The sequence below is a fragment of the Papaver somniferum genome, chromosome 2 (assembly GCF_003573695.1).
Source record: "Papaver somniferum cultivar HN1 chromosome 2, ASM357369v1, whole genome shotgun sequence".
NCBI lineage: Eukaryota > Viridiplantae > Streptophyta > Magnoliopsida > Ranunculales > Papaveraceae > Papaver > Papaver somniferum.
Window position 1 is genome coordinate 200,734,408 of NC_039359.1, and position 20,651 is coordinate 200,755,058.

Below are 20,651 nucleotides of genomic sequence, written 5' to 3' on the forward strand. Positions count from 1 at the left end.
AAGATCAATAGTGATGCTCTCAAACGATGAAATCTTCATCTTTGTTGTCTCCAGCGATGGAATCTTCATCGGTGATTTTGTTGACGTCGGAAGCTTAATCACTAGTTACAAGAGATTTGAGAAAACCACTCCTATTTTGCGAGCACATCTTTCTAAAAAAGAAAAAAAAGCTGCACGGTTGGGTTTTAATTACGAGAAAAACCATTCTTCCTCCATTTAATCGAATCGTATTAATACTTGTCTTAGTCCGATAATCTTTCTCTTTCTCTTGTCAGATTTCTCGGTATTGCACTTTTACAGTATGTTCTTGTTACTTTGTATTCTCTTATTTTCGATCTTAAAATCATTATAACCTCGAATTTCCATTACTGAAAAGGTTCCTTATTTATCAAAAAAAAAAAAACTGAATCAAAACCGACTTCTCCAAACTTTTTGAAGTTTAGAGTCTATGTTAAGAACCAATTCTTTGCCAGAAAACAACCTTGCATTTCTTTCCAACCGGATGGTCCAAAAAATCATTGCAGGAATCATATGCCATAGGTCTTGTTGATGTTTATCCAGCACTTTTTGATGCCACGACTTAGTGAGATTCTTTGCAGTGAGAGTCAAAGGAAAAACCAACCAAGTTCATTCCTAAAGAAATTCTAAAGGCCTTTAGAAACTTGGAATGAATGAGAAAGTGATCCAAAGTTTCAGGATGATTGCAGAAAGCACACGTCCCGGGTGATTTTCATACCTCTATATCCATAAAATGAAACCCGTTGTTCAATTTTTCATTAAAAATTTATTTAGCTTATTTCCATTAGCACACTCTTCGATGGATTTATTGTGCTTAGTTTTCCGTTACGGCAAAAGTGTTATATTAAGAGAGAAAGAAATATCTTCTTCTTCCTTTACTCAGATCTAGTCCTTTAGGTGCTAGATCTGAAAAAAGATTTCATTTTCTAAGTAATATCAGATATAGTTGATTTCGTTTTTGGAATTATTTTTGTTTTTTTCAATAATTTCTTCGCTATTAAAGTGGTTTTTATCTTCGTTATTTGGACGATTTTATCTACACTTTTATAGTGTTTCTTTCTAACGATTTGTTCGTGTTTGGTTTTCTTGATAAAAGTACATCGGTGATCGGCACGGGCAAAGATCAAGTTTTTCTTCACCAAAAAAGTAAATCTAGAGTTTCGGGTTAGTCATTGCACATGAAGATTTTTTGGAAAAATCATTCTTCTATCATAGGAGCATCTCTTTTCCAAGAAAAAAATCTATCAAAATGGTCGAATTATAATTTCGAATACCATTTCTTCTCAAATCTCAAAGTACAAGATTTGGGTGTTATCGTGGTAAATCGTTCTTTCTCTTCGCTATTTATTTACGTTTTGTATCTTTCTTTGTATTTGTTTCATGTATGATGCACTTGTTTCTCTTTAAAACCATCATGTAAACGTTTCTTGTCGAATGAAATACTTATATATGTTTCTCTTTGGCAATTTGGAAATATATGCCTGTTTTTTTTCTGCGTTTTTGAATATAGCCCCGTTTTTTGAACTTTTCGAATATAGGCTTGTTTTGATTCCATCCAGCTAAGTACAAGTTGGCAGTTATCTCACCAATTAAAAAGTCTTATTTACCCCTGAACTACATCTCCTTTGTGCAAGATCGATTTTCCACCAACTAAAAACCTTGAATACTATAACTTGAGAATGTTGAACCCTAAAACTTGGGAACCGTGAACCGTAAACTTGGCAATGATGAACCCTGAATTAAAAATCATGAACCCTAAACCATTAACCTTGAACTTACGAATGATGAACCCTTTTGGGGAATGATGTAACGAACCTGAAAATGGTGAAACGATCTTGAACTGACCTTAAAAGTGATGAAGAAGGTCGACGTGGCAATGAGTAAAGGGTAAATAAGTAAAAATATAATGGGACTTAACCAAAATTAATGAAAAATTTGAGACATGCCTATATTTGAAAAGTTGAATAAAACGGGTCTACATTTATAAACTTAGTTTCAAATAGGCCTATATTTCTCAATTTCTTAAAGAAATATAAGAATGAAAGAGCTAGAATTCGATCTCGGTTAAATAATTATCTGATTAATATAATTAGTAAATGAGAAGCTAGATGGCATCTTCCTAACATGAAATTGTGAACAATGGAGGCTTGTCACTTGTGCATGCCCTTAGTTCTATCTTGGCGGATCATAAACCAGAAAAAGATTCAAACTAATCGAAGATTTCCACTTTTTCTCAGACAAAAGAATTCTTACACGGATTGTGAGTAATCGTAAACACGTTAGTATTTGATTGGTAAATGAAAAAGAAACGCAGAGATAAATAAGGTGTGGTACCACAGAGAATAATGCACAACCGAAAGCTCGTTCCATTACAGAAGGTTATGCATATATCTTAACGATTACATTGGGAGAAGATAGATATTCCTTGTGAGTTTTGTGCATTCGCTATATTCTTAAGCAGAGTATCCACAAAAGAAGTAAAGTCAAATATATATATGGCTTCCAACCTAAACACGTCTAGAGAAATAAGCTTCGATTCTGTTCTACCACTACCACGCGTTTTAATCACTTAAAAACAAGAGTTGAGCGGGTTTATTTAAAGAGTTAAGATCATTAAGTCGTTTTAAACCAATAAGTTCAGCATAAAGATTCTGCTTAAAGTGAATCACAACATGGTCACATGGATAGACCTTCTCAACTTGTTGGTCTGTAAATTGTGAAACACAAGAGTCTCCATCATAAAGAAGAATCAATGGGTCTTTATGGGGGATCAGTTTGAAGCACATTCTCTTTTCCAACCCTTCTTGTATTATTGTTTAAGCATGTTTAGTTTTTCTGCCATTAATACAGTGTCTCTATAAATAAGTTGTCCAACAGAACTCAAATTCCTCACATCAGAATAGCTCAGTTTCTTTCTGTTTCCCGTTGTTCTTTACTTGTATTTTCATTTAAGTTCAAAAACTTCTCTACCATCGGATCGGAATTCGACTTAGAATTCGGTCCGATTGGTTTCGAGATTTTACGTAAAAGATGATTAATTAGTTCTGTTTCTGTTTCTGCTTTTGTTATTGTTATTGATTGTGTTAATTGGGTTTCTCTCTTTTGTCGGATTTCAGAAACATATAATACTCTATCAGCTTTTCTTTGGTCATATTAGCAGTTTGAAATTCAGAAAAATGGAAGCTATAATGAGGGTGGCATCAAAGAAAGGAGTTGTAATCTTTAGTAAGAGTTCGTGTTGTATGTGTTATGCTGTCAAGATTCTATTTCACGAGCTCGGCGTGAACCCGCTGATCCATGAACTTGATCAAGACCCCGAAGGAAGAGAAATGGAGAAAGCACTTATGAGGATGGGATGTAATACACCAGTACCATCCGTTTTCATTAATGGTGAATTTGTAGGATCCACCAATGAAGTTATGTCTCTTCACCTCGGAGGTTCATTGCTTCCGTTGCTTAGACCATATCAAGCTTTACCTTGATCAGTATACCAGCACTCCGATCACCATGTTTGAAGAATAAGCTTGGTTTAACACTACAAACCCATATTAGTCCTTCTTTCGATATCTATGTAATAGTAATTTAACTCGTATGTTTGCTTTCGAGTATTTTATGCGTGTATTATCTCCTATTTCCTAATGAAGTTGCATTGGTAGTTTACCTATCACTTCTGTTTCCAACTGTCCAGCTTTCAAGATTAGTTTTAAACTAACTCGAACTTCACATTTCCAACAGTGAAATAAATAAGTCTTACCAAGAACAACAGTACTAAGTTTCAATACTGTCTTTGAACTTAAGTAGCAGTTCAAACAGACATATAACGGTGACAGCCAAACTGGATTCAACGTGATACCTAACATTTATCGACTTCTAAATCTCGACATAAATAAAGCTATCGTTGCAGTAACACTGGTTGCACACTTCTCGTATTTCACAAATCTTTCTTCTTCTTTTTTTTCTTTTGAAAATTGCATTTCACAAAGCTGCATGTGATTCATCTTTCAAAGCTTTTATAGATAGTAATGTAGCATTTCGCTCAATGGTAAAATCGCTGGGTGATGATAATATCCGTGGGAGAAATTTTTTGTCTTTTTACCTAGCTAATTGGGCTTATAGGTAGCTGAAGAAAATATCTTTCAAAGCTTTGATCTGTTTATACTAAAAAATGAAGAACATCCAAAAATATGACAAGGATATACATCGATTATGAGCATTATGATTATAATACCCTATCAATTCTACTCTCGAAACTTCAAATGATTCAAGTACTAGCCGATAAGGGAAACTGATAAATAGCACAAATTGTATTCGCTGTACAAGATCACATTACTGTGATGGATATAAGAGATATTGGGACAACGTAATGCTCAAATAGATTGTTCTAGAATTGTTCCATACAAGTTCTAGAACTCTGCTATACATAGGAATTATTGCATCTTAGGAAACTTTGTAAAATAGGTAATACTTATGTTGTAAGTAGTTTAGAATTCTAAGAGAATGTAAAAGATATATATATAGCTCTCGTGTACACTCTGTAATATCATTCAAGGAATCAATTATTTATTCAAAATGTATTCTCGTCTCTTCTATACAGTATTCTAACCCTAACTTATTTTAAAACTCAACTTGGTATCATCCAGGTTTGATTCTCCATGTCTTCCGCAGCCTCCTTTATTTCTACTGTTTCAACCATCATTAGTTCTTCTCAATCCATGATGGCTTCATCTGTTTTCTCTCAACCTCATTACATCATAACATTCAAGCTTGATGAAACAAATTACTCTCTTTGGCGTGCTCAATTCTAACCCTGTGGTCTTGATGGTTTTTTTAATGGTGAAAACCCTGTCCTCCTGCAACTCTTGAAATTATCAAAACCCTAATCCTGAATATACTGCTTGGATGAAACAAGATAAAATTCTGCTTGCTTGGTTTCTTTCTTATCTTACCCCTGTTGTTCTTCGTCATGTTCATCGTCTCAAAACTTCAGAAGAAGTCTGGTCTTCTCTTGAGTCACTTTTTTGCTTCAAGTCGGATGCTCATATTCACCATCTCCAGTGTGAAATGCGTGCTTTGAAAAAGGGTTCTCTATCTAGGAGAGCTTATATTGATCGTGCTCGTGATATTTTTGACAATCTTGCTGCTGCTGATACAACTGTGACCAACACAGAATTGCGTCACTATATTCTTGCTGGTTTGGATTCTTCTTATGATGTTATAGTTACTTCTCTCACTACCTCCATGGGTACCATGAAACTTGAAGACTTTTATCACATACCTTCTCACTTTTCAGTTACATTTGGAACAACAGACCAAGTCTTTAACTTCTCAACATGTTGTTGCTGCTTCATCTCGTTCTTCTGCTTCAAATAATGGTCTTTTACCAAGACCTAATACTGGTAATTCACAGTTTTCTGCTGGTGGAAATAGACAAAGCACAATCTGTCAATTGTGTGACAAAGCTGGGAAGCTATCTCATCTATGTTGGAAACGTTTTGATCGCAACTTTCGTCCACAATCTCCACTTCGTTCTCAACCACAACAATAATCTGCTCCTCGTGCTTATGCTGCTGAAGCACAAAGGTCTTCCTATTTTTCTCCATGGATACCTGACAGTGGGGCTACTGATCACATCACGAATGATCTTGCCGAATTGCATCCTTATTCAGAATACACAAGACCTGATCAAGTGAAAATGGGTAATGGTTCTTTTATTCTAATTTCTCATGTTGGTTCCTCTATTTTGGGAACTCCTGATCGTAAGTTACATCTCAACAACACTTTGTTTTCTCCTCAAATTTCTCATAATTTATTATCAGTTTCATGCCTTGCCACTGATAATAATGTATTGTTTGAGTTTTATCCTGATTTTTGTCTTGTGAAGGATCGATGTACGGGGAAGGTACTTCTACGCGGCACTAGGGTTGGTGGTCTCTATGTTCTTGATGATTTAAAAACTTCTTCTACAAGTCTTGTTGGTGAACGTACTAGCTTAAAAAATTGGCACTCTAGATTAGGCCATCTCATGATGCGAACTGTGCGTCATGTCGTATCTAAGTTTTTTGTTCCTATTTCTAGTAGAAAAATTAGTTTATGTTCTTCTTGTCATGAACATCGAAGTCATCAGTTACTTTTCTCTTCTAGTAATACTATTTATTTGAATCCACTTGATTTAGTTGTCTCAGATGTTTGGGGTCCTTCTCACATTGTCTCTAATGAAGGTTATTGGTATTACATTATCATTATTGATGCATATTCTCGTTTTACATGGATGTTTCCTCTGAATCATAAATCAGATGTCTACAATATCTTTCTTGTTTTTCAAAAATATGTTAAAAATCTATTTAGTCGAATAATCAAAAAATTCCAATCTGATAATGCTCTTGAATACCATAAACTTACACCGTACCTTCAAAAAAATGGGATTTTTCATCGATTCTCTTGTCCTCACACATCTCAACATAATGGACTGGTTGAACGTAAGTAATAGACATATTTTTGTGTCTAATTTGTCCTCAATGTCCGTATTGTTGGAACTCTATTTTTGTACTAATATTGTGTTTTTATGTATTTTTAGGAAATAAACATTTTTGGAAAATTCGGCTCGAAAAGTTGATTTTGGCACCCGGAGGACAAGTGTTATTCGGACTCTCGCTTTTGGATAAGGGGTAACCTAATTACTAAGGGGCACCCCCAGGTCACCCCCAAGGAAGCTGCTATTCGCACCCCTACTCTGGATAGGGGGATACTAGTTTCTTCCCCATTTGAAACGATTTTGGCGGGAAATTTCTAAACAGTTCTGGAAGAATTTCGATCGTCAAAATGAAGGGGTTATGGGTCGATTCAATGGCTGAAATTTGGTATAGAGATGTGATATAGGTTAAGGAACATAGTATGGGTAACATGATCGATCAAATTTGGCTGGAATTTTCGGTATGATTCACACACCCAAAACAGAGCACGTGGACTGTAACACGAGCAAAATTGAAGTTCTTGTGTGCATGGGGGAGTTCCGATGGCGTTGGAAGAGTATTGAGGCGTGAATAAGTCGAATTGGAGCGTGCTGGACCAGAGAAAACGCGTGAAAAGCTAAAACAGGAAAGAAAATATCCGAAAATATTTTCTTTCACTGCCGAGGATTTGTGGAGTTATGGAGGAGATTCGATGCATGCTTCGGGTTTAAATAGAGTCCTTGGAGGTCAGAGAAAGGTTGTCGAGAGTTTGGGGTAGAGAGGAGGTCCAGAGAAGCAGAAATCAAGAGTTGATGAAACTCTGTTGCTGCTGCTGCTGCTGATGAATAACTCCAAGAACACGAAGAACGGGCTCGCGAGGACATTCGTTTTTCTACAGTAATAACGACTCACACCTGTGGGTCGTACATCAGGCAGTCTTATTTTCCACATAGTTTGTGACACAGCGGCAGCAGTCTTATTTTGTCACCGTGGGTCGTAGTTCTCTGGTTTTATTGTATTTCTCATATTCTCATCATTTGTAAACCATTTTGAGCCATAATAAATTATTTTGAGAGCATTTTTACTATGATGAGTTAAACCCCAACACTGGGACGACGGAGGAGGCCGTGCTTCATACATGGGTAATTTTATTAATTCTTTTCATGACTTTTGCATTAATTTTAATTGAAATTATGATTTAAATTAATTAGTTGTGATTTGATTTGATGGGTCATGCTTAGCTTAGATGATTTGATGTCCCATGCTTAACATTTACACCTAATATTTTGAGAATCTATCTTGGCAATAAATTAGAGTCGATATATTTAATATATTTTTCAAGCTATTATTGATAAAAGAATTATTATTTGAACCTTAAGAAATGAATTTGGCGGAATCCTAGTCCCAGTACCTCTCTACCAATTTGTCAATATTTTTGTATATATTTTTATTAAATCTAAAAATTTCATTTCCTTCACAAGTCTGAAACGAATCCTATTTACTACAACCCCACGAAAAATCTTTAATCAGTAAGCATCGTCACATTCGTGAAACAGGTCAAACATTATTATTTATGGTCTTTATACCATCTTCTTACTGGTATGATGCATATTTTTACTGCTTGTTATCTAATGAATAAAGTTCCTTCATATTCTCTAGACAAAACATCTCCGTATGAAGTTTTATTTGGGTCTTCACCTGATTACACCTCTCTTCGTGATTTTGGATGTCTTTGTTTTCCTCATTTTCGTCCTTATAGGTCTCACAGAATGGATCCATCATCCTATCCTTGTGTGTTCATTGGGTATAGTCCCCAACACAAAGGATATAAATGTCTTCATATCCCAATTGGTCGTATATATATAAGCAGGCATGTTGTATTTGATGAGACCATTTTTCCCTTTGCAGCGTCGGCAGCACCATCTCCGGCATCCACTTTTCCTGATCAGGTAATATCTCCTTTGCACATCATTCCTTCTATTCTGGTGTATATTAGTCCTACTCATGTACCTATACAGGACCAACCTTTATCAACCAATACTTTAGACATGGAATTAAATGATGTAAGCTCTCATCTGCAACAAGAGAAACTATATGAAGATAATACTTCTCAACCTACTTCTGGAGCAGTATCTTCATCAACTTGTGTTCAGGGAACTACTCAGACCCAGGGAGATTCTATATTGCCTACCAATTATAATTCACAACCTACTAATGCTCAAGTAATTGCATTTCACCATATGGTTACTCGAGCCAAAAGATGGAATTTTTAAGCCAAATACTTCCAAGTATGCTCTTATAAGTGATTCTCTTCTTGAACCAACATGTTATTCTCAAGCTCAAGATTATCCTAACTGGCGTAAAGCATCTGATGATGAGTACAATGCTTTACTTAAAAATGGTACGTGGATATTAGTACCTTATCATCCTTTCATGAATCTTGTTGGTTGTAAATGGTTATATCGAATTAAACGCAAGGCTGATGGCACAATTGAACAGTTTAAATCTCGTCTTGTGGATAAGGTGTATAATCAACAAGAAGGAGTTGATTACAGTGAAAATTATAGTCCAGTCGTGAAACCATACACTATTCGTATCATTCTTACTTTAGCATTATCACATAACTGGCATATTCATCAACTAGATGTTCAGAATGCATTTTTACATGAAAAACTTGAGAACGAAGTTCATATGAAACAACCACCAGGATACACTGATTCTAATTTTCCAACATACGTCTGAAAACTTCAAAAATCTCTTTAGGACTCAAACAGGTACCACGTACCTGGTATCATAGACTTAGTGCCTTTTTACTTCAACTTGGGTTCACTACTTCTAAGTGTGATTCTTCTTTATTTATTCGACGTGATGATACTGGAATTGTTTTCTTGTTTACGTTGACGATATCATACTCACTGGCTCAAATACTACAAGCTTGGATACTATTCGTACATCTTTACACAAGGAATTTGCAATTAAAGATCTTGGATATTTATCTTACTTCCTTGGAATTGAGGCAACTCGCAATTCTTCTGGTCTGTTTTTTACACATAAAAGGTATACTCATGATCTTCTCATTCGAGCAAAAATGGATGGTGTTAAACCAATCCAAACTCCAATTAGTATTACTGGAGACATGTCATCTGATCGTATTACATTGCTACAAGATGCTACAAGATATAGAAGTACTGTAGGGACGTTACAATACTTGACATTCACTCGTCATGACTTGGCTTATGTTGTGAATAAAGCTTGCCAATTTATGAATGCACCAACTGAATTTCATTGGGCATTGGTTAAACGCATATTGCGATATCTTAAACACACATCTACTTATTGAATTCTTCTTAAGCCAGCAGATAATCTACAATTATCATTCACTTCCTACACTGACTCAGATTGGGCAGGTTCTTTGGATGATCGTTGTTCAACCAGTAGATATTGTATCTATCTAGGTGGTATCATTGTTTTTTGGAGTGCTCGCAAACAGAAGACGGTATCTCGTTCTAGCACTGAAGCTGAGTATCGAGGTCTTGCAATTGCTACTGCTGAAATTATGTGGATTCAGTCTCTTCTTAAGGAACTACAAGTTTCTACTAAGTCTTTTCATGTTCTATGGTGTGACAATCTTGGTGCAACATATCTTATTGTCAATCCAGTTTTTCATGTACGCACGAAGCATATAGAAATTTATTATCACTTTGTTCGTGATCAGTTGCTTCTAAAATACTTGATGTTCGGTTCATATCTTCTAAAGATCAGATAGCATATATATCTATCAAACCACTTCCAAAAGATCGTTTTGCTTCACTAAGAACGAAGCGGTTCAATATGATCCGTTACGCTTGCGGGAGGGTATTAGGACAACTTAATGCTCAAGTAAATTGTTCTAGAACTATTCCTTACAAGTTGTAGAGCTCTGCTATACATAGGAATTATTGCATCTTAGGAAACTTTGTAAAATAGGTAATACTTATGTTGCATGTAAGAGAATGTAAAAGATATATATAGCTCTCGTGTACACTCTATAATATCATTCAAGGAATCAAATATTTAATCAAAACATATTCTTGTCTCTTCTCTTCTGTATTCTAACCCTAACCTATTCTAAAACTCAACTAGAGAGATATACAACGATCCATTATAACTACTTTTGTATTAACACAAAACTTCTAGTGTAATAATAAGATTTATCAACCATTAGTTCTTCCAAAAAAATCAAACTAAAGAGAAACAGTGGGAATATAATTGCAACTTTCACTTGGCACTGTAAAAGTGGGGAATATAAAAAGAAAAGATTAGAATCTTTAGCTTTTTCGGTAGATTTGTGAAACTCATTGCGATAATAAAAGCTTAAGATTCCATACTTTCATCTCTGTGACAATGAAAGCTTAAGATTCCGTAAGCTAGCTCATAAAAATCATACATGTATCAGTATCCATACGTGCATATGGAAGAACGAATCAACGGGTATATGTCTTGCAACCTATATATATATAGATGGTTTTGGAAGAACGAATCAACGGTTATATGTCTTGCAACGTGTATATAGATGGTTTTGGAACATGAATATTAACCAGTTAACTTTTGAACGTGTACGTACTTCCTAACCGATATCTGTAGGTATCATATTGATCCGATAAACACGAATATGATATGCCTAGTAACTGGCTTATCTTTTTATTTCTCTTGCTGTTCGATTGTCGATAAGTACTTGATAGATTTCATTTTGGAAAGATGATGTGCACGTACCTTGTTGTGTCCTGTTGTGTGTGTAAAACAGGTCAAAAGCTTTATGCAGAATTCCATTTTTTTCTTTTGTTTTTTTGTAAATATTCCATGATCGTTTACACACTTTATATCTACAAAATCTGATAGCCCATATCCTCCTTATACATATCATTCTAGTTATGTATGATCAAAACATGGCTACTGATATTTGCAAGAGCCAATTGATAAGGATTTTAATGCGACTCTAGCCAACTGATTTAATTTTGTGTAACTCATGAACCCAATTAATTTATTAGCTGAGTCATGGTTAATATGTACTGAAATTCGACTGAATCATTTCGAGGTATTTATGGCCTGAAAAAAAAAAAGAAAAAAAAAAGTAATGCTGCAGTAGCTAGGGATTCAGGTGACTTCTACAGGGTGCTTACTTTGAAAGGGTGAAGACGAAGACATTGGTCATTTTATTATTTGCTGCAAATTATCCTGGGCAGTTTGGAGCTATTGCGGTAGAGAAATTGGATTGAATATGGTGGTCAAGGTATTGAAAGTGTGAAGCTAAGCGTGAAGCGTTTTTCGTTTTTAGGAAGCGATGCGTTTGTCGAAGCGTGAAGCGTCGTTTCATGGTTGATGTTTGAAGCGGATATTTTCTTATAAATAAATTAGTCGTAACTAGTAATTATAAATTTATTAGGAAGATAATATCTATCTAAATTTTATATAAGTCTAATTTTTTTCAAAAACAAAGCGTGTGTACACCAGTTCAATCTAATCCAGATTTTCCTTTTAAAAGCTTTAAAAATTAGGCAAAAATTTTAAAGCTTCACGAAAAATTAGGGCTGAACATGGTTTCGGTTTTTTGTTGGAACCGGACCAAACCAGACCAATTAGGAAGAAACCAAACCGAACCATTTACTAATGGATTGGTTACGGTGTAGAAAGTGGAAAACCGATAGTGTTGGTTTTGGTTTGGTTTGACCTCTAAAACCGAACCAAAAACCATTAGAAAACCGATTAATTTTTAAACTTAGTTTCTACCGTTAATTTACAAGTAGTAGATTCTACCCATTGATTTAGAGGATAAATAGAAACCCTCTTTCTCTTTCTCCTTATCTCAGTCGCCTCCCTTTTCCACCCCCAACTACAGCCGCTGCTACTCGACTTTTTTCTTCCCGTCTTCCTTCTTTTTTATTTGTCAATAACTAAATTAAGATATATTATATATCTTCTTTTGTTCTCTAGAATTAGAGCAAGCTTTAACTATTCTTGATATTTTTTGTATTTTTTTTGTCTGTAAATTTGTGTAAACCAATAGTATCGGCAACTACGATTTTTTTATCTGTAATTTTTTTTTTTTTTTTGGTTTGACATAATTATTGGTTAACCAAAAACCACTGGGACAAACCGAAACCAACTGGAACCATTTGGAAACCAAACCAATGGTTAATGGATTGGTTTGGTTTAGTATTTTAGAAACCAATAGTATTGGTTTCGGTTTTGGTTTGGCTAGAAACCGAACCAAAACCGACCATGAACAGCCCTATGAAAGATGTCCTTCACATGACCGTTTCGGAACGAAATGCTGAAATTGGAAGCGAAGCGTACGCTTCATGAAAGATACGCTTCACATGACCGCTTTGGAGCGAAATACTGAAATTTGAAGCGAAGCGTACGCTCCGAAGCGTGAAGCATACGCTTTTAAAAACCATAATAGTGGTTGTAAATGGAGTTAAGAAGCTATTAGTTAGATGGTGGAAATGATAGGCGCAAGAAGCTCTTTAAACTCGTTTAATTGGGGGCCCCAAAAAACAATTAGGAGCCTCACCAATTTTATACCCACTCCAAATATTAAGGGGTCCAAAAAATGGTGAAAATACCATTTTACCCTTTGTACTTAAAAGCCTAATAACCCTAAACATAAGGCCCTCAATTCATTTTCAAAAACCAAAATCAGAAAACTCCTCCCTTCCCCTCCCAATTCAAGATAATCTCACCATCAACACAATGCATGTTTCTTATTTGAAGCTTCACCAAACATTATTTCCTCCACTAGAATCACTCATTTCAGATAACCCTAAATTTTCCCCCAAAAACTCAACTCTTCCTTCTCAACAACACAAAAACACAATTTTACTTTTATCGAAAAATTTATCCCTAAATATGATTTTAATCTAACTAAACTAATTAACAATTTAATTAACTTAATTAACACTAATGATTAAGAGGTAGTTTAGGCATTTAAAAAATTGGGATAAAGGATAACCACCAATTGCTATTTCATGACCCTTTTTGTCTTATAATGTGAGGCCCCTAATTGTTTTTTGGGGCCCCCAGTTAAATACTACCTCCGTCCCACTGTTAGTTGACCTAATAGCACAATTTAGAAATGATTTATCTCTCAAACTATACCACGGATATTCGTAAATTTTATACCATTGAAAAGCATGTTATAACACCTACATAACGAATATAAACATGAGTACCAAATTATATAAAATCAACTATTAATTGGACAAAATTAAAAAACAACTAGGTCATCTAATAGTGGGATGGAGGGAGTATTACTCTTTAAACTTATGCCATCATGTAGAAGTTGCGGAAAGAATGCTGCAGGGAGGTACAAAAGCGTCCAAGAGATCATCAGGAAGATCAAGAACTTGTTAATCCTTTGGGGTTTCGAGTGACAATTTGTTTGGTGGGTATTCTATTTTGCAAATTGTAAACTGGGAAGATGTTTCTAAATTGTGTTTTTAGGTTCTTTTCGATCATGTGGATGGTCGCTTGTAAATATGTTTCTTCTGAAGTAACATTTTTTTCCCAAGAAAAAAGAACAAAAGTCAAGAAGGATAGAGGAAATGATGGGTAACGTTCATGGCTCTAATGGGCTTTCAGGACAACAACATGGCTACAAACGAGAGAGGTAAAAGCAATTCTTACTACTCCTTACTTAGTGTTGCATAAACCTACGAGTACGAGTAAGTGTCCCAAAAGTAAAAACTATCAATTAGAAATAAAACAGATATAGATCCAGATTTAGATTTAGATTCGTTAATGGCAGAGTTACTAAGCTAGTAAAATGATTCAGTAGTGTGATATTTTACCATTGTTTTCATATCGAAATGCACATGTTCTTAAACACAAAGACACAATATAGAATGAAGAATGTACGTCACATATGTAACAGGTACAAAACCCATAAAAGGAAATCATTCATCGGCTAAAAAGCAAAAAGACAATATGATATTTGCAATACAAGGGGCCATTTTATCAATGTCTTTCGAAATCAACAGATTTCCGCGTAACCAAAAGGAAAAGTTGATTGATACCCATATTCTACAACTTGTTTAATCTTAAAAAAAACAAGGCCAGGGGTCACTTTAAGGGCATTTCTGGTATCCACCGAAATTTATCCAATCGGAACATTATCCTTTTTCGAAACATTATTGTGATTTAGATAAATGTAATCCCACCACCTTCACCCATTCACTATAAATAAGTGGCTATGGGGGAACACTTGAGTCATCAAACACACAGCTCACAATCACAAGTACCCTAACAACTTCATCATCTCCTATTTCCATCACATTTCTCTCTTTCAAGTTATATCTCAATATCCTCAAGCTTTTCGATCATCACGTCCATATCAGATCAGTAACTAGGTACATTTCGAATTGCAATGGACAAGGTAATGAAATTGGCGTCACAAAAGGCAGTGGTTATATTTAGTAAGAGTACATGTTGCATGTCTCATGCTATCAAGAGTCTTTTCTATGATCTTGGTGTGAGTCCAGCCATTTATGAATTAGATGAAGAATCAAGAGGGAGAGAAATGGAGAAAGCACTCCAAAGACTTGGATGTAACCCTACTGTACCAGCTGTGTTTATTGGAGGGAAACTAGTGAGCTCAACCAACACTATCATGTCCCTGCATCTCAGTGGCGCTTTAATCCCTATGCTCAAAGAAGCCGGAGCCATTTGGCTCTGACTGATTATCAAAGCAAATTTTCCTGCTCTTATACCAAGTTGACGGGGAAGATTGATAACTTCAAACGTCATGTGCCATGGGCTTTTTAATCAGTCTGTTTTGATCTAATTAATCGAGTAGCTAGCAAGTGCGGGAAAAGAGTTATATGAACAAAGTCTATAGAGCTTAACTAATAGTAACTATCAGTACGAATTTTGGTTATGCTTTGCTCGTATACCTACGACGAGTATATGTATTGTGTGTCTTCAATGGAACAATGTATTTGGTTTTTAAGTAACTAATGTTAAGGATGACGCTACTTGTTAAAGTAGTTTTTGGAAGTACTATTCCGACTTCCTGGATCATAAGCATGTTAAGGAATTTATCGATTTGAGTTTGTTGATCTTTTTCGAGAAAATTCATTTCAGCAACTTGCAAGATACTTCGCAACAAGACCGTATTTGCATATTTGCTTTAAACCAGTAAAATACATATTCCATATGCGGAAATTTAACCAAGATAATCATGCAAGACGGAGTCTGATATATTAGAACTATAATGAAGTGAATATGGACCAGGAGGACTGCAAATGTAATAATATTCATGGGCCATGGCCATATTCATTGAAAACGCTTACATGAAGACAACTAGACAAGTAGGGGTCGGCATGGGCCGGTATCGACCGATTTTCATCTCATCCGCATCCAATCCAATTCACTACGGATTTCAAATTTGACATCCGCATTCAATCCAACATCCAATGGATTTATGGATGGACGAAGTAGATGCGGATAATCCAACTGATTTGTTTTATAATTAAAATTTATGATAGATAAATAAAGTTAACAAATTTATGAATAGTTTTAGAAATAAGACTACATCACTTGAGGGCTTAATATTGGATCGAGTATAATGCTATGAATTTACTCAAAATTTGAAGAGGAAGAACAACCTGACCCCTTTAACATAAGATGTATTTGGTGTAGTATGTCCACGTATACATATATGTGTTTTGTATCTTGCAAGCTCATCAAAATATGAATATACTAACTTCGTATTTGTATCGAAGAAGTTTGATAGAAAATGAACGGGTATGGATGTCCAATGGATTTTCAAGGTTGTATCTGGGCCCAATTCATAATTACGTTGGATTTCAGATATTCTATCCGCATCCAACCCATTAACGAAACGGTTCGGATGCCCACCCATAAAAATACGGATAGTCCCGGATAAATCCGCGTATTTCCGACGGAATGCTCACCCCTAGGTCACAGAAGTCATGGTCACGGAATAGAATTAAGCAAAGTACAATCCCAAAACGACAAAGGAAGAACAAGTCCAACCAGCTCAACAGTCAAAACTCAAAACCACCACCCCACACCACATAGCATATTATGTTTCCAAATACAACCCAAAGGGTCTTTCGTGAAAAACGACCCATGAAGCCCACTCACTAACAAGCCCAAGACCCATTTCAGCTTGTATTAATTTAAAAATAATTGCTTTATGTGAACCAAGTCTAGTAAAATCTACCCACCCAAACCTTAAAATGTTTGACGAAGAACTGTTGTAACTTTGGCCACCACTAAAACTACCTTTCTAAGAAGACTAGTTTCTCATCCGTACGATGCACGGATCTGTTTATTGTTTATGGAATATTTAATATTTTTTTTAAATAGGAAATATATTACAAAATCAAATTGTGCAAGAAAATAAAATAAACAAAATTTCATAAGTTCTGATCAGAGTTATCTTTATTATAAGCTATTGTTAAACAAAAACAAAATTTAAAGCACAATTCAAAATTCTTGATAGTAATAAAAAATTATTATTTTTTTAGTTCTGCAAATAACAAAGAATTGATTGAAAATAGCAAGCAAGGTAAATTTAAACTGTTTGGTCGGGATTAAACTTCTTTTGGTTGATTGAATAAAACCATACCATTCGTATCAAACCGAAAATTCACACTTCTTTTGCCTATGGTTTCTTTGTTGTCTTTGTATGTCTCTTCTTTTCTTTTCTTTGTCTATGTGAAGTTCTTCAAGGTAGAGATAAGTTTACTTTGCCTTTTCATATTGTTCCGCTAGTCTTCTCTGTTCTTCTTTTTGTGAATTTGTTGTTTTCTGCCATTTTTGTTGTTCTTTTTTATTACCGTGTGTACGTAGTGATACTCGTACTTATATATTACGAAGCTCTTCTAGCTTTATCATTTTTTTTTTGGCTAAAGATAGCTTACACTTGGTTTTTATATACAGAAGATAATTCGGTTCTAATGTTTTTTTTCTCTCCATATTTTGTTTCCATATTTTATTTAATTTTTGGTTAAATTCTAAAGATATCTTTCGTGTTTATTTAGGGTTTCTAAATAGACATGGTTTATTTAGGGTAAGAAAGATATCGTTTTACACGTGGTTTATTTTATCCTAATCTAGAATGTAGCTGTTGAAATTAATTTACTACTTGATTTACTATTTAAAATTTATGGCAGTAAAGATCTAAACTCATGTGATAATTATCCCACACCATGTAAAGGATGATGGGAAAATTGATTACCCTACGATCAGTTTGTAAATATTCTGGAGAAAACTAATAAATTAAGGGTCAATGCGTTGGGAGGACTTCTGAGAAGCGTCATTGTTTGGCAATTCAGTCCATAAATAACAGAGAATATCTTCTATTACACGAAAAACTACTTCACAATAACGTTTCAAGTAAAATAATTTATTCTCTATTCTGAAAATGGTAGCATAAGAGCAAAACTATAAGAACTATAACATTTACAAAAAGGAAAACCATAACAAAGTTGAAATTCTTTGTGATTTCTAAAAATCCCATTTAAAAAAATCTATTCCAAAGAAAAATAAAAGCAAAACTCATTCCTAAGAAAAAATAAAATAAAATCTTTAATTAAGTACCTAAATCACTTTAACCTTTTATTCATGATTCTCATTCCTATAGGTCACTGCTTGGAGAATAATATGGTTTATAGACCCGGTATTTTCACGAATGTGTTGATGGACAATAGTTTTGGTATATCCATCTTGTAAATCATTCTTTCCATGCCACCAAAGAAGCAAAGTTTTCTTTTATTTGCATTCTACAAAACAGTGCCAAATTCTTGAATTGATTTGCAACAGATTTCAGAAAATAAACGTACAGTGGAATGAGAAAAACCAAAAATCTTAAAAATCAACAGAAATCAAGATATTTCTAATAGATTACATACCCGATAGCAGCAGCGGGCAAAAAAGAAGCAACACTAGCTGGACAAAAAAAAAAGCAATCGAATACATTTTTGAATGATACTTGCTAAAAAAAAATAGTAACAAACATCAGATGACAAAAAAAAATTGCTTCAGAAATAAAAATAAGATGACAAAACCCTAAAAGAAAATACAAAAAAAAAAGTAAAGCGAAAACAGGCACAAAACAAAAAGAGTACCATGCGCGAAAATATATTAGGAATCCCATTAGAATGACATTTGCAGCGCCAAGATTTCAAGGATACCTGCAAATTACTAGATGGCCGATTAAACAACAAAATAACATATTTGAAAAGAAAAAAAAAAAAACAAAAAACGAAGTCGTCATAGGAAGTGAGAAGCAGCATTGAAGATGCTGCTTGGCTTATGCTCTAATAATTTATATAAAGACACTTCCCATAAATAAAAGGATTTTGTTTTGAAATGAATACTAATCAATATCTAAATATATTTGAGATTTTTTTTTATTTTTGGCTAGATAATCTTTTTCCCATATTGTGTACTTTTGATTACATTTGGCAAGTTCAGACTATAAAAATCAGAGTTTACCTAATTTATGTAATATTTTATTTCCATAACTAAGTAAGTAAATATTATTTTTGGATAGTTATATCTTGTCTGAGTATTTATTTTCCAATTTTGAGTATCTTCTAGACGTCCAAAAATTCTATACCTACCAGATTCCATCTTAGACAAAAAATGCAATTTCCTAAATTTCATTTTTCCTGATAAAGTTGACGAAACAGCTTTCCTAATTTGTGGGTTTGAGAATCCTTTAGCCGTCTGTTTTGTATTTTTTTTCCTCTGTGCAAATTTTATTTTCTGGTGATTTTTATTCCTAATGATGTTGTATTATTTTTATCTATATAGGATTAAAAGAACCCTCGAAAGAATATTTCTTGACTCATGTGTGACATCCACAAATCAATTATTTTCTATTAGTCATCAATATAAATTTTGTATTTTCTTTTAATACCAACTGAAAGTGTAATTGAAATTAGTACGTTAAAAACTATAAATATTCTTATAAGGTTTATTTTGCAGGCCTGATGGAATCTCTCTCTGCAATGAGAATAGTTCCCTCTTCAAAGGAAGAGGGGCAAGATATTTTTAATAATCTTGCAGATAATCACAAGGCGATTAACATTGTATAAATTTAATGTGATTCTTTTTCTCATATCTAGCGTTAATTTGTGGACTTGCATTTTGTTTTTGTATTTGGATGTGGTGTCTCAAGTTTTTGTTGCTCCTGAGATACCATGTCCTGCAAGTTAGCTATCTTTTTTTTTTTTTGTGAGTGGGGTGGGGAGGATTTAGATGCAACCGCTTGCACTGGTCTTTTTGTTTTTCAATCTAATTATATGTAAAGAAAAAAAATACAGCTACAAATTCTTATTTTCAAAAGAAAATGATGGATTTTCTTATGAGTGGAAGAGAATAACAAAAACACCACGCACACTGCCTCCCTCCAAAAGTCAATCACGAGTATGCAAATGCGGCACTCTACAAACCCAAATACATGCCCCTCTACAAACTCAACCAATATTGTAGTTCCATTTTTGTCATAATTAATTAAATTTCCAACAAACATAGATGATACAAAACATTGAACAAATAACTAATTAAGCATATACCAGGGAAAGGAAAAACAACCCGACTAACCGCCATAGTTGTAGATGATCCGGTTAACATACAAAAACTTAGCACCAGATGGAATCCAACTTAAATTATACCCTTGGTTCTCCACACGCCTAAAATATCATCAAGAATTGCGAAAAAAAAAACAAAAAGGATGACTTCATATTTTATTATCGCAAAATTATTAAAACATAACAAAATAATAGATGAGAAGAATATGCATGTATGTATATATTACCAGCCATTATCGCACGGAGATAATGTATATGCTAGATATATAACTATAAAAGGGCAAACTAAATTTTGCAACCATAATAGATGAGTCTTCTTCGCTGCTACTTCTATCTTTCTTACATGAATCAAGATCTATATAGTTACCTGTAATAACATAAAAAGGGAAAATAAACAAACAACAATCATATATACACGATCGATAATAAAATTGATCAAAAAGCCTTAATTTCCTGATGATTTAGCAACATGTAAAGAAGTAACAACCTAAATAAACAATGGCAAGAGAAAAACACGTTTTACGCCCAAAACATATGGTGTTTAGTTTGATATCGCAAAAATATTTGCAAGAATTAATAG

At 34.2% G+C, this 20,651-nt stretch overlaps 2 protein-coding genes across 2 annotated transcripts; both read left to right on the forward strand.

Annotated features, from left to right (window-relative positions):
- Positions 1-2,728: 2,728 nt before the first annotated feature.
- On the forward strand, positions 2,729-3,695 carry LOC113350217 (monothiol glutaredoxin-S9-like). Its single transcript, XM_026594322.1, has one exon. It carries the CDS (start codon positions 3,195-3,197, stop codon positions 3,498-3,500), a length of 306 nt encoding a protein of 101 aa, XP_026450107.1. The 5' UTR covers positions 2,729-3,194; the 3' UTR covers positions 3,501-3,695.
- Positions 3,696-14,706: 11,011 nt separating this feature from the next.
- Positions 14,707-15,564, forward strand: LOC113354381 (monothiol glutaredoxin-S10-like). Its single transcript, XM_026597728.1, has one exon. The coding sequence runs from the start codon at positions 14,872-14,874 to the stop codon at positions 15,178-15,180; it is 309 nt and encodes a 102-aa protein (XP_026453513.1). The 5' UTR covers positions 14,707-14,871; the 3' UTR covers positions 15,181-15,564.
- The last annotated feature ends 5,087 nt before the right edge of the window (positions 15,565-20,651 follow it).

Excerpts from the sequence above, each read along its gene's own strand:
- LOC113350217 (XM_026594322.1), top strand. The coding sequence starts at position 3,195 with ATGGAAGCTATAATGAGGGTGGCATCAAAGAAAGGAGTTGTAATCTTT.
- LOC113354381 (XM_026597728.1), top strand. The coding sequence starts at position 14,872 with ATGGACAAGGTAATGAAATTGGCGTCACAAAAGGCAGTGGTTATATTT.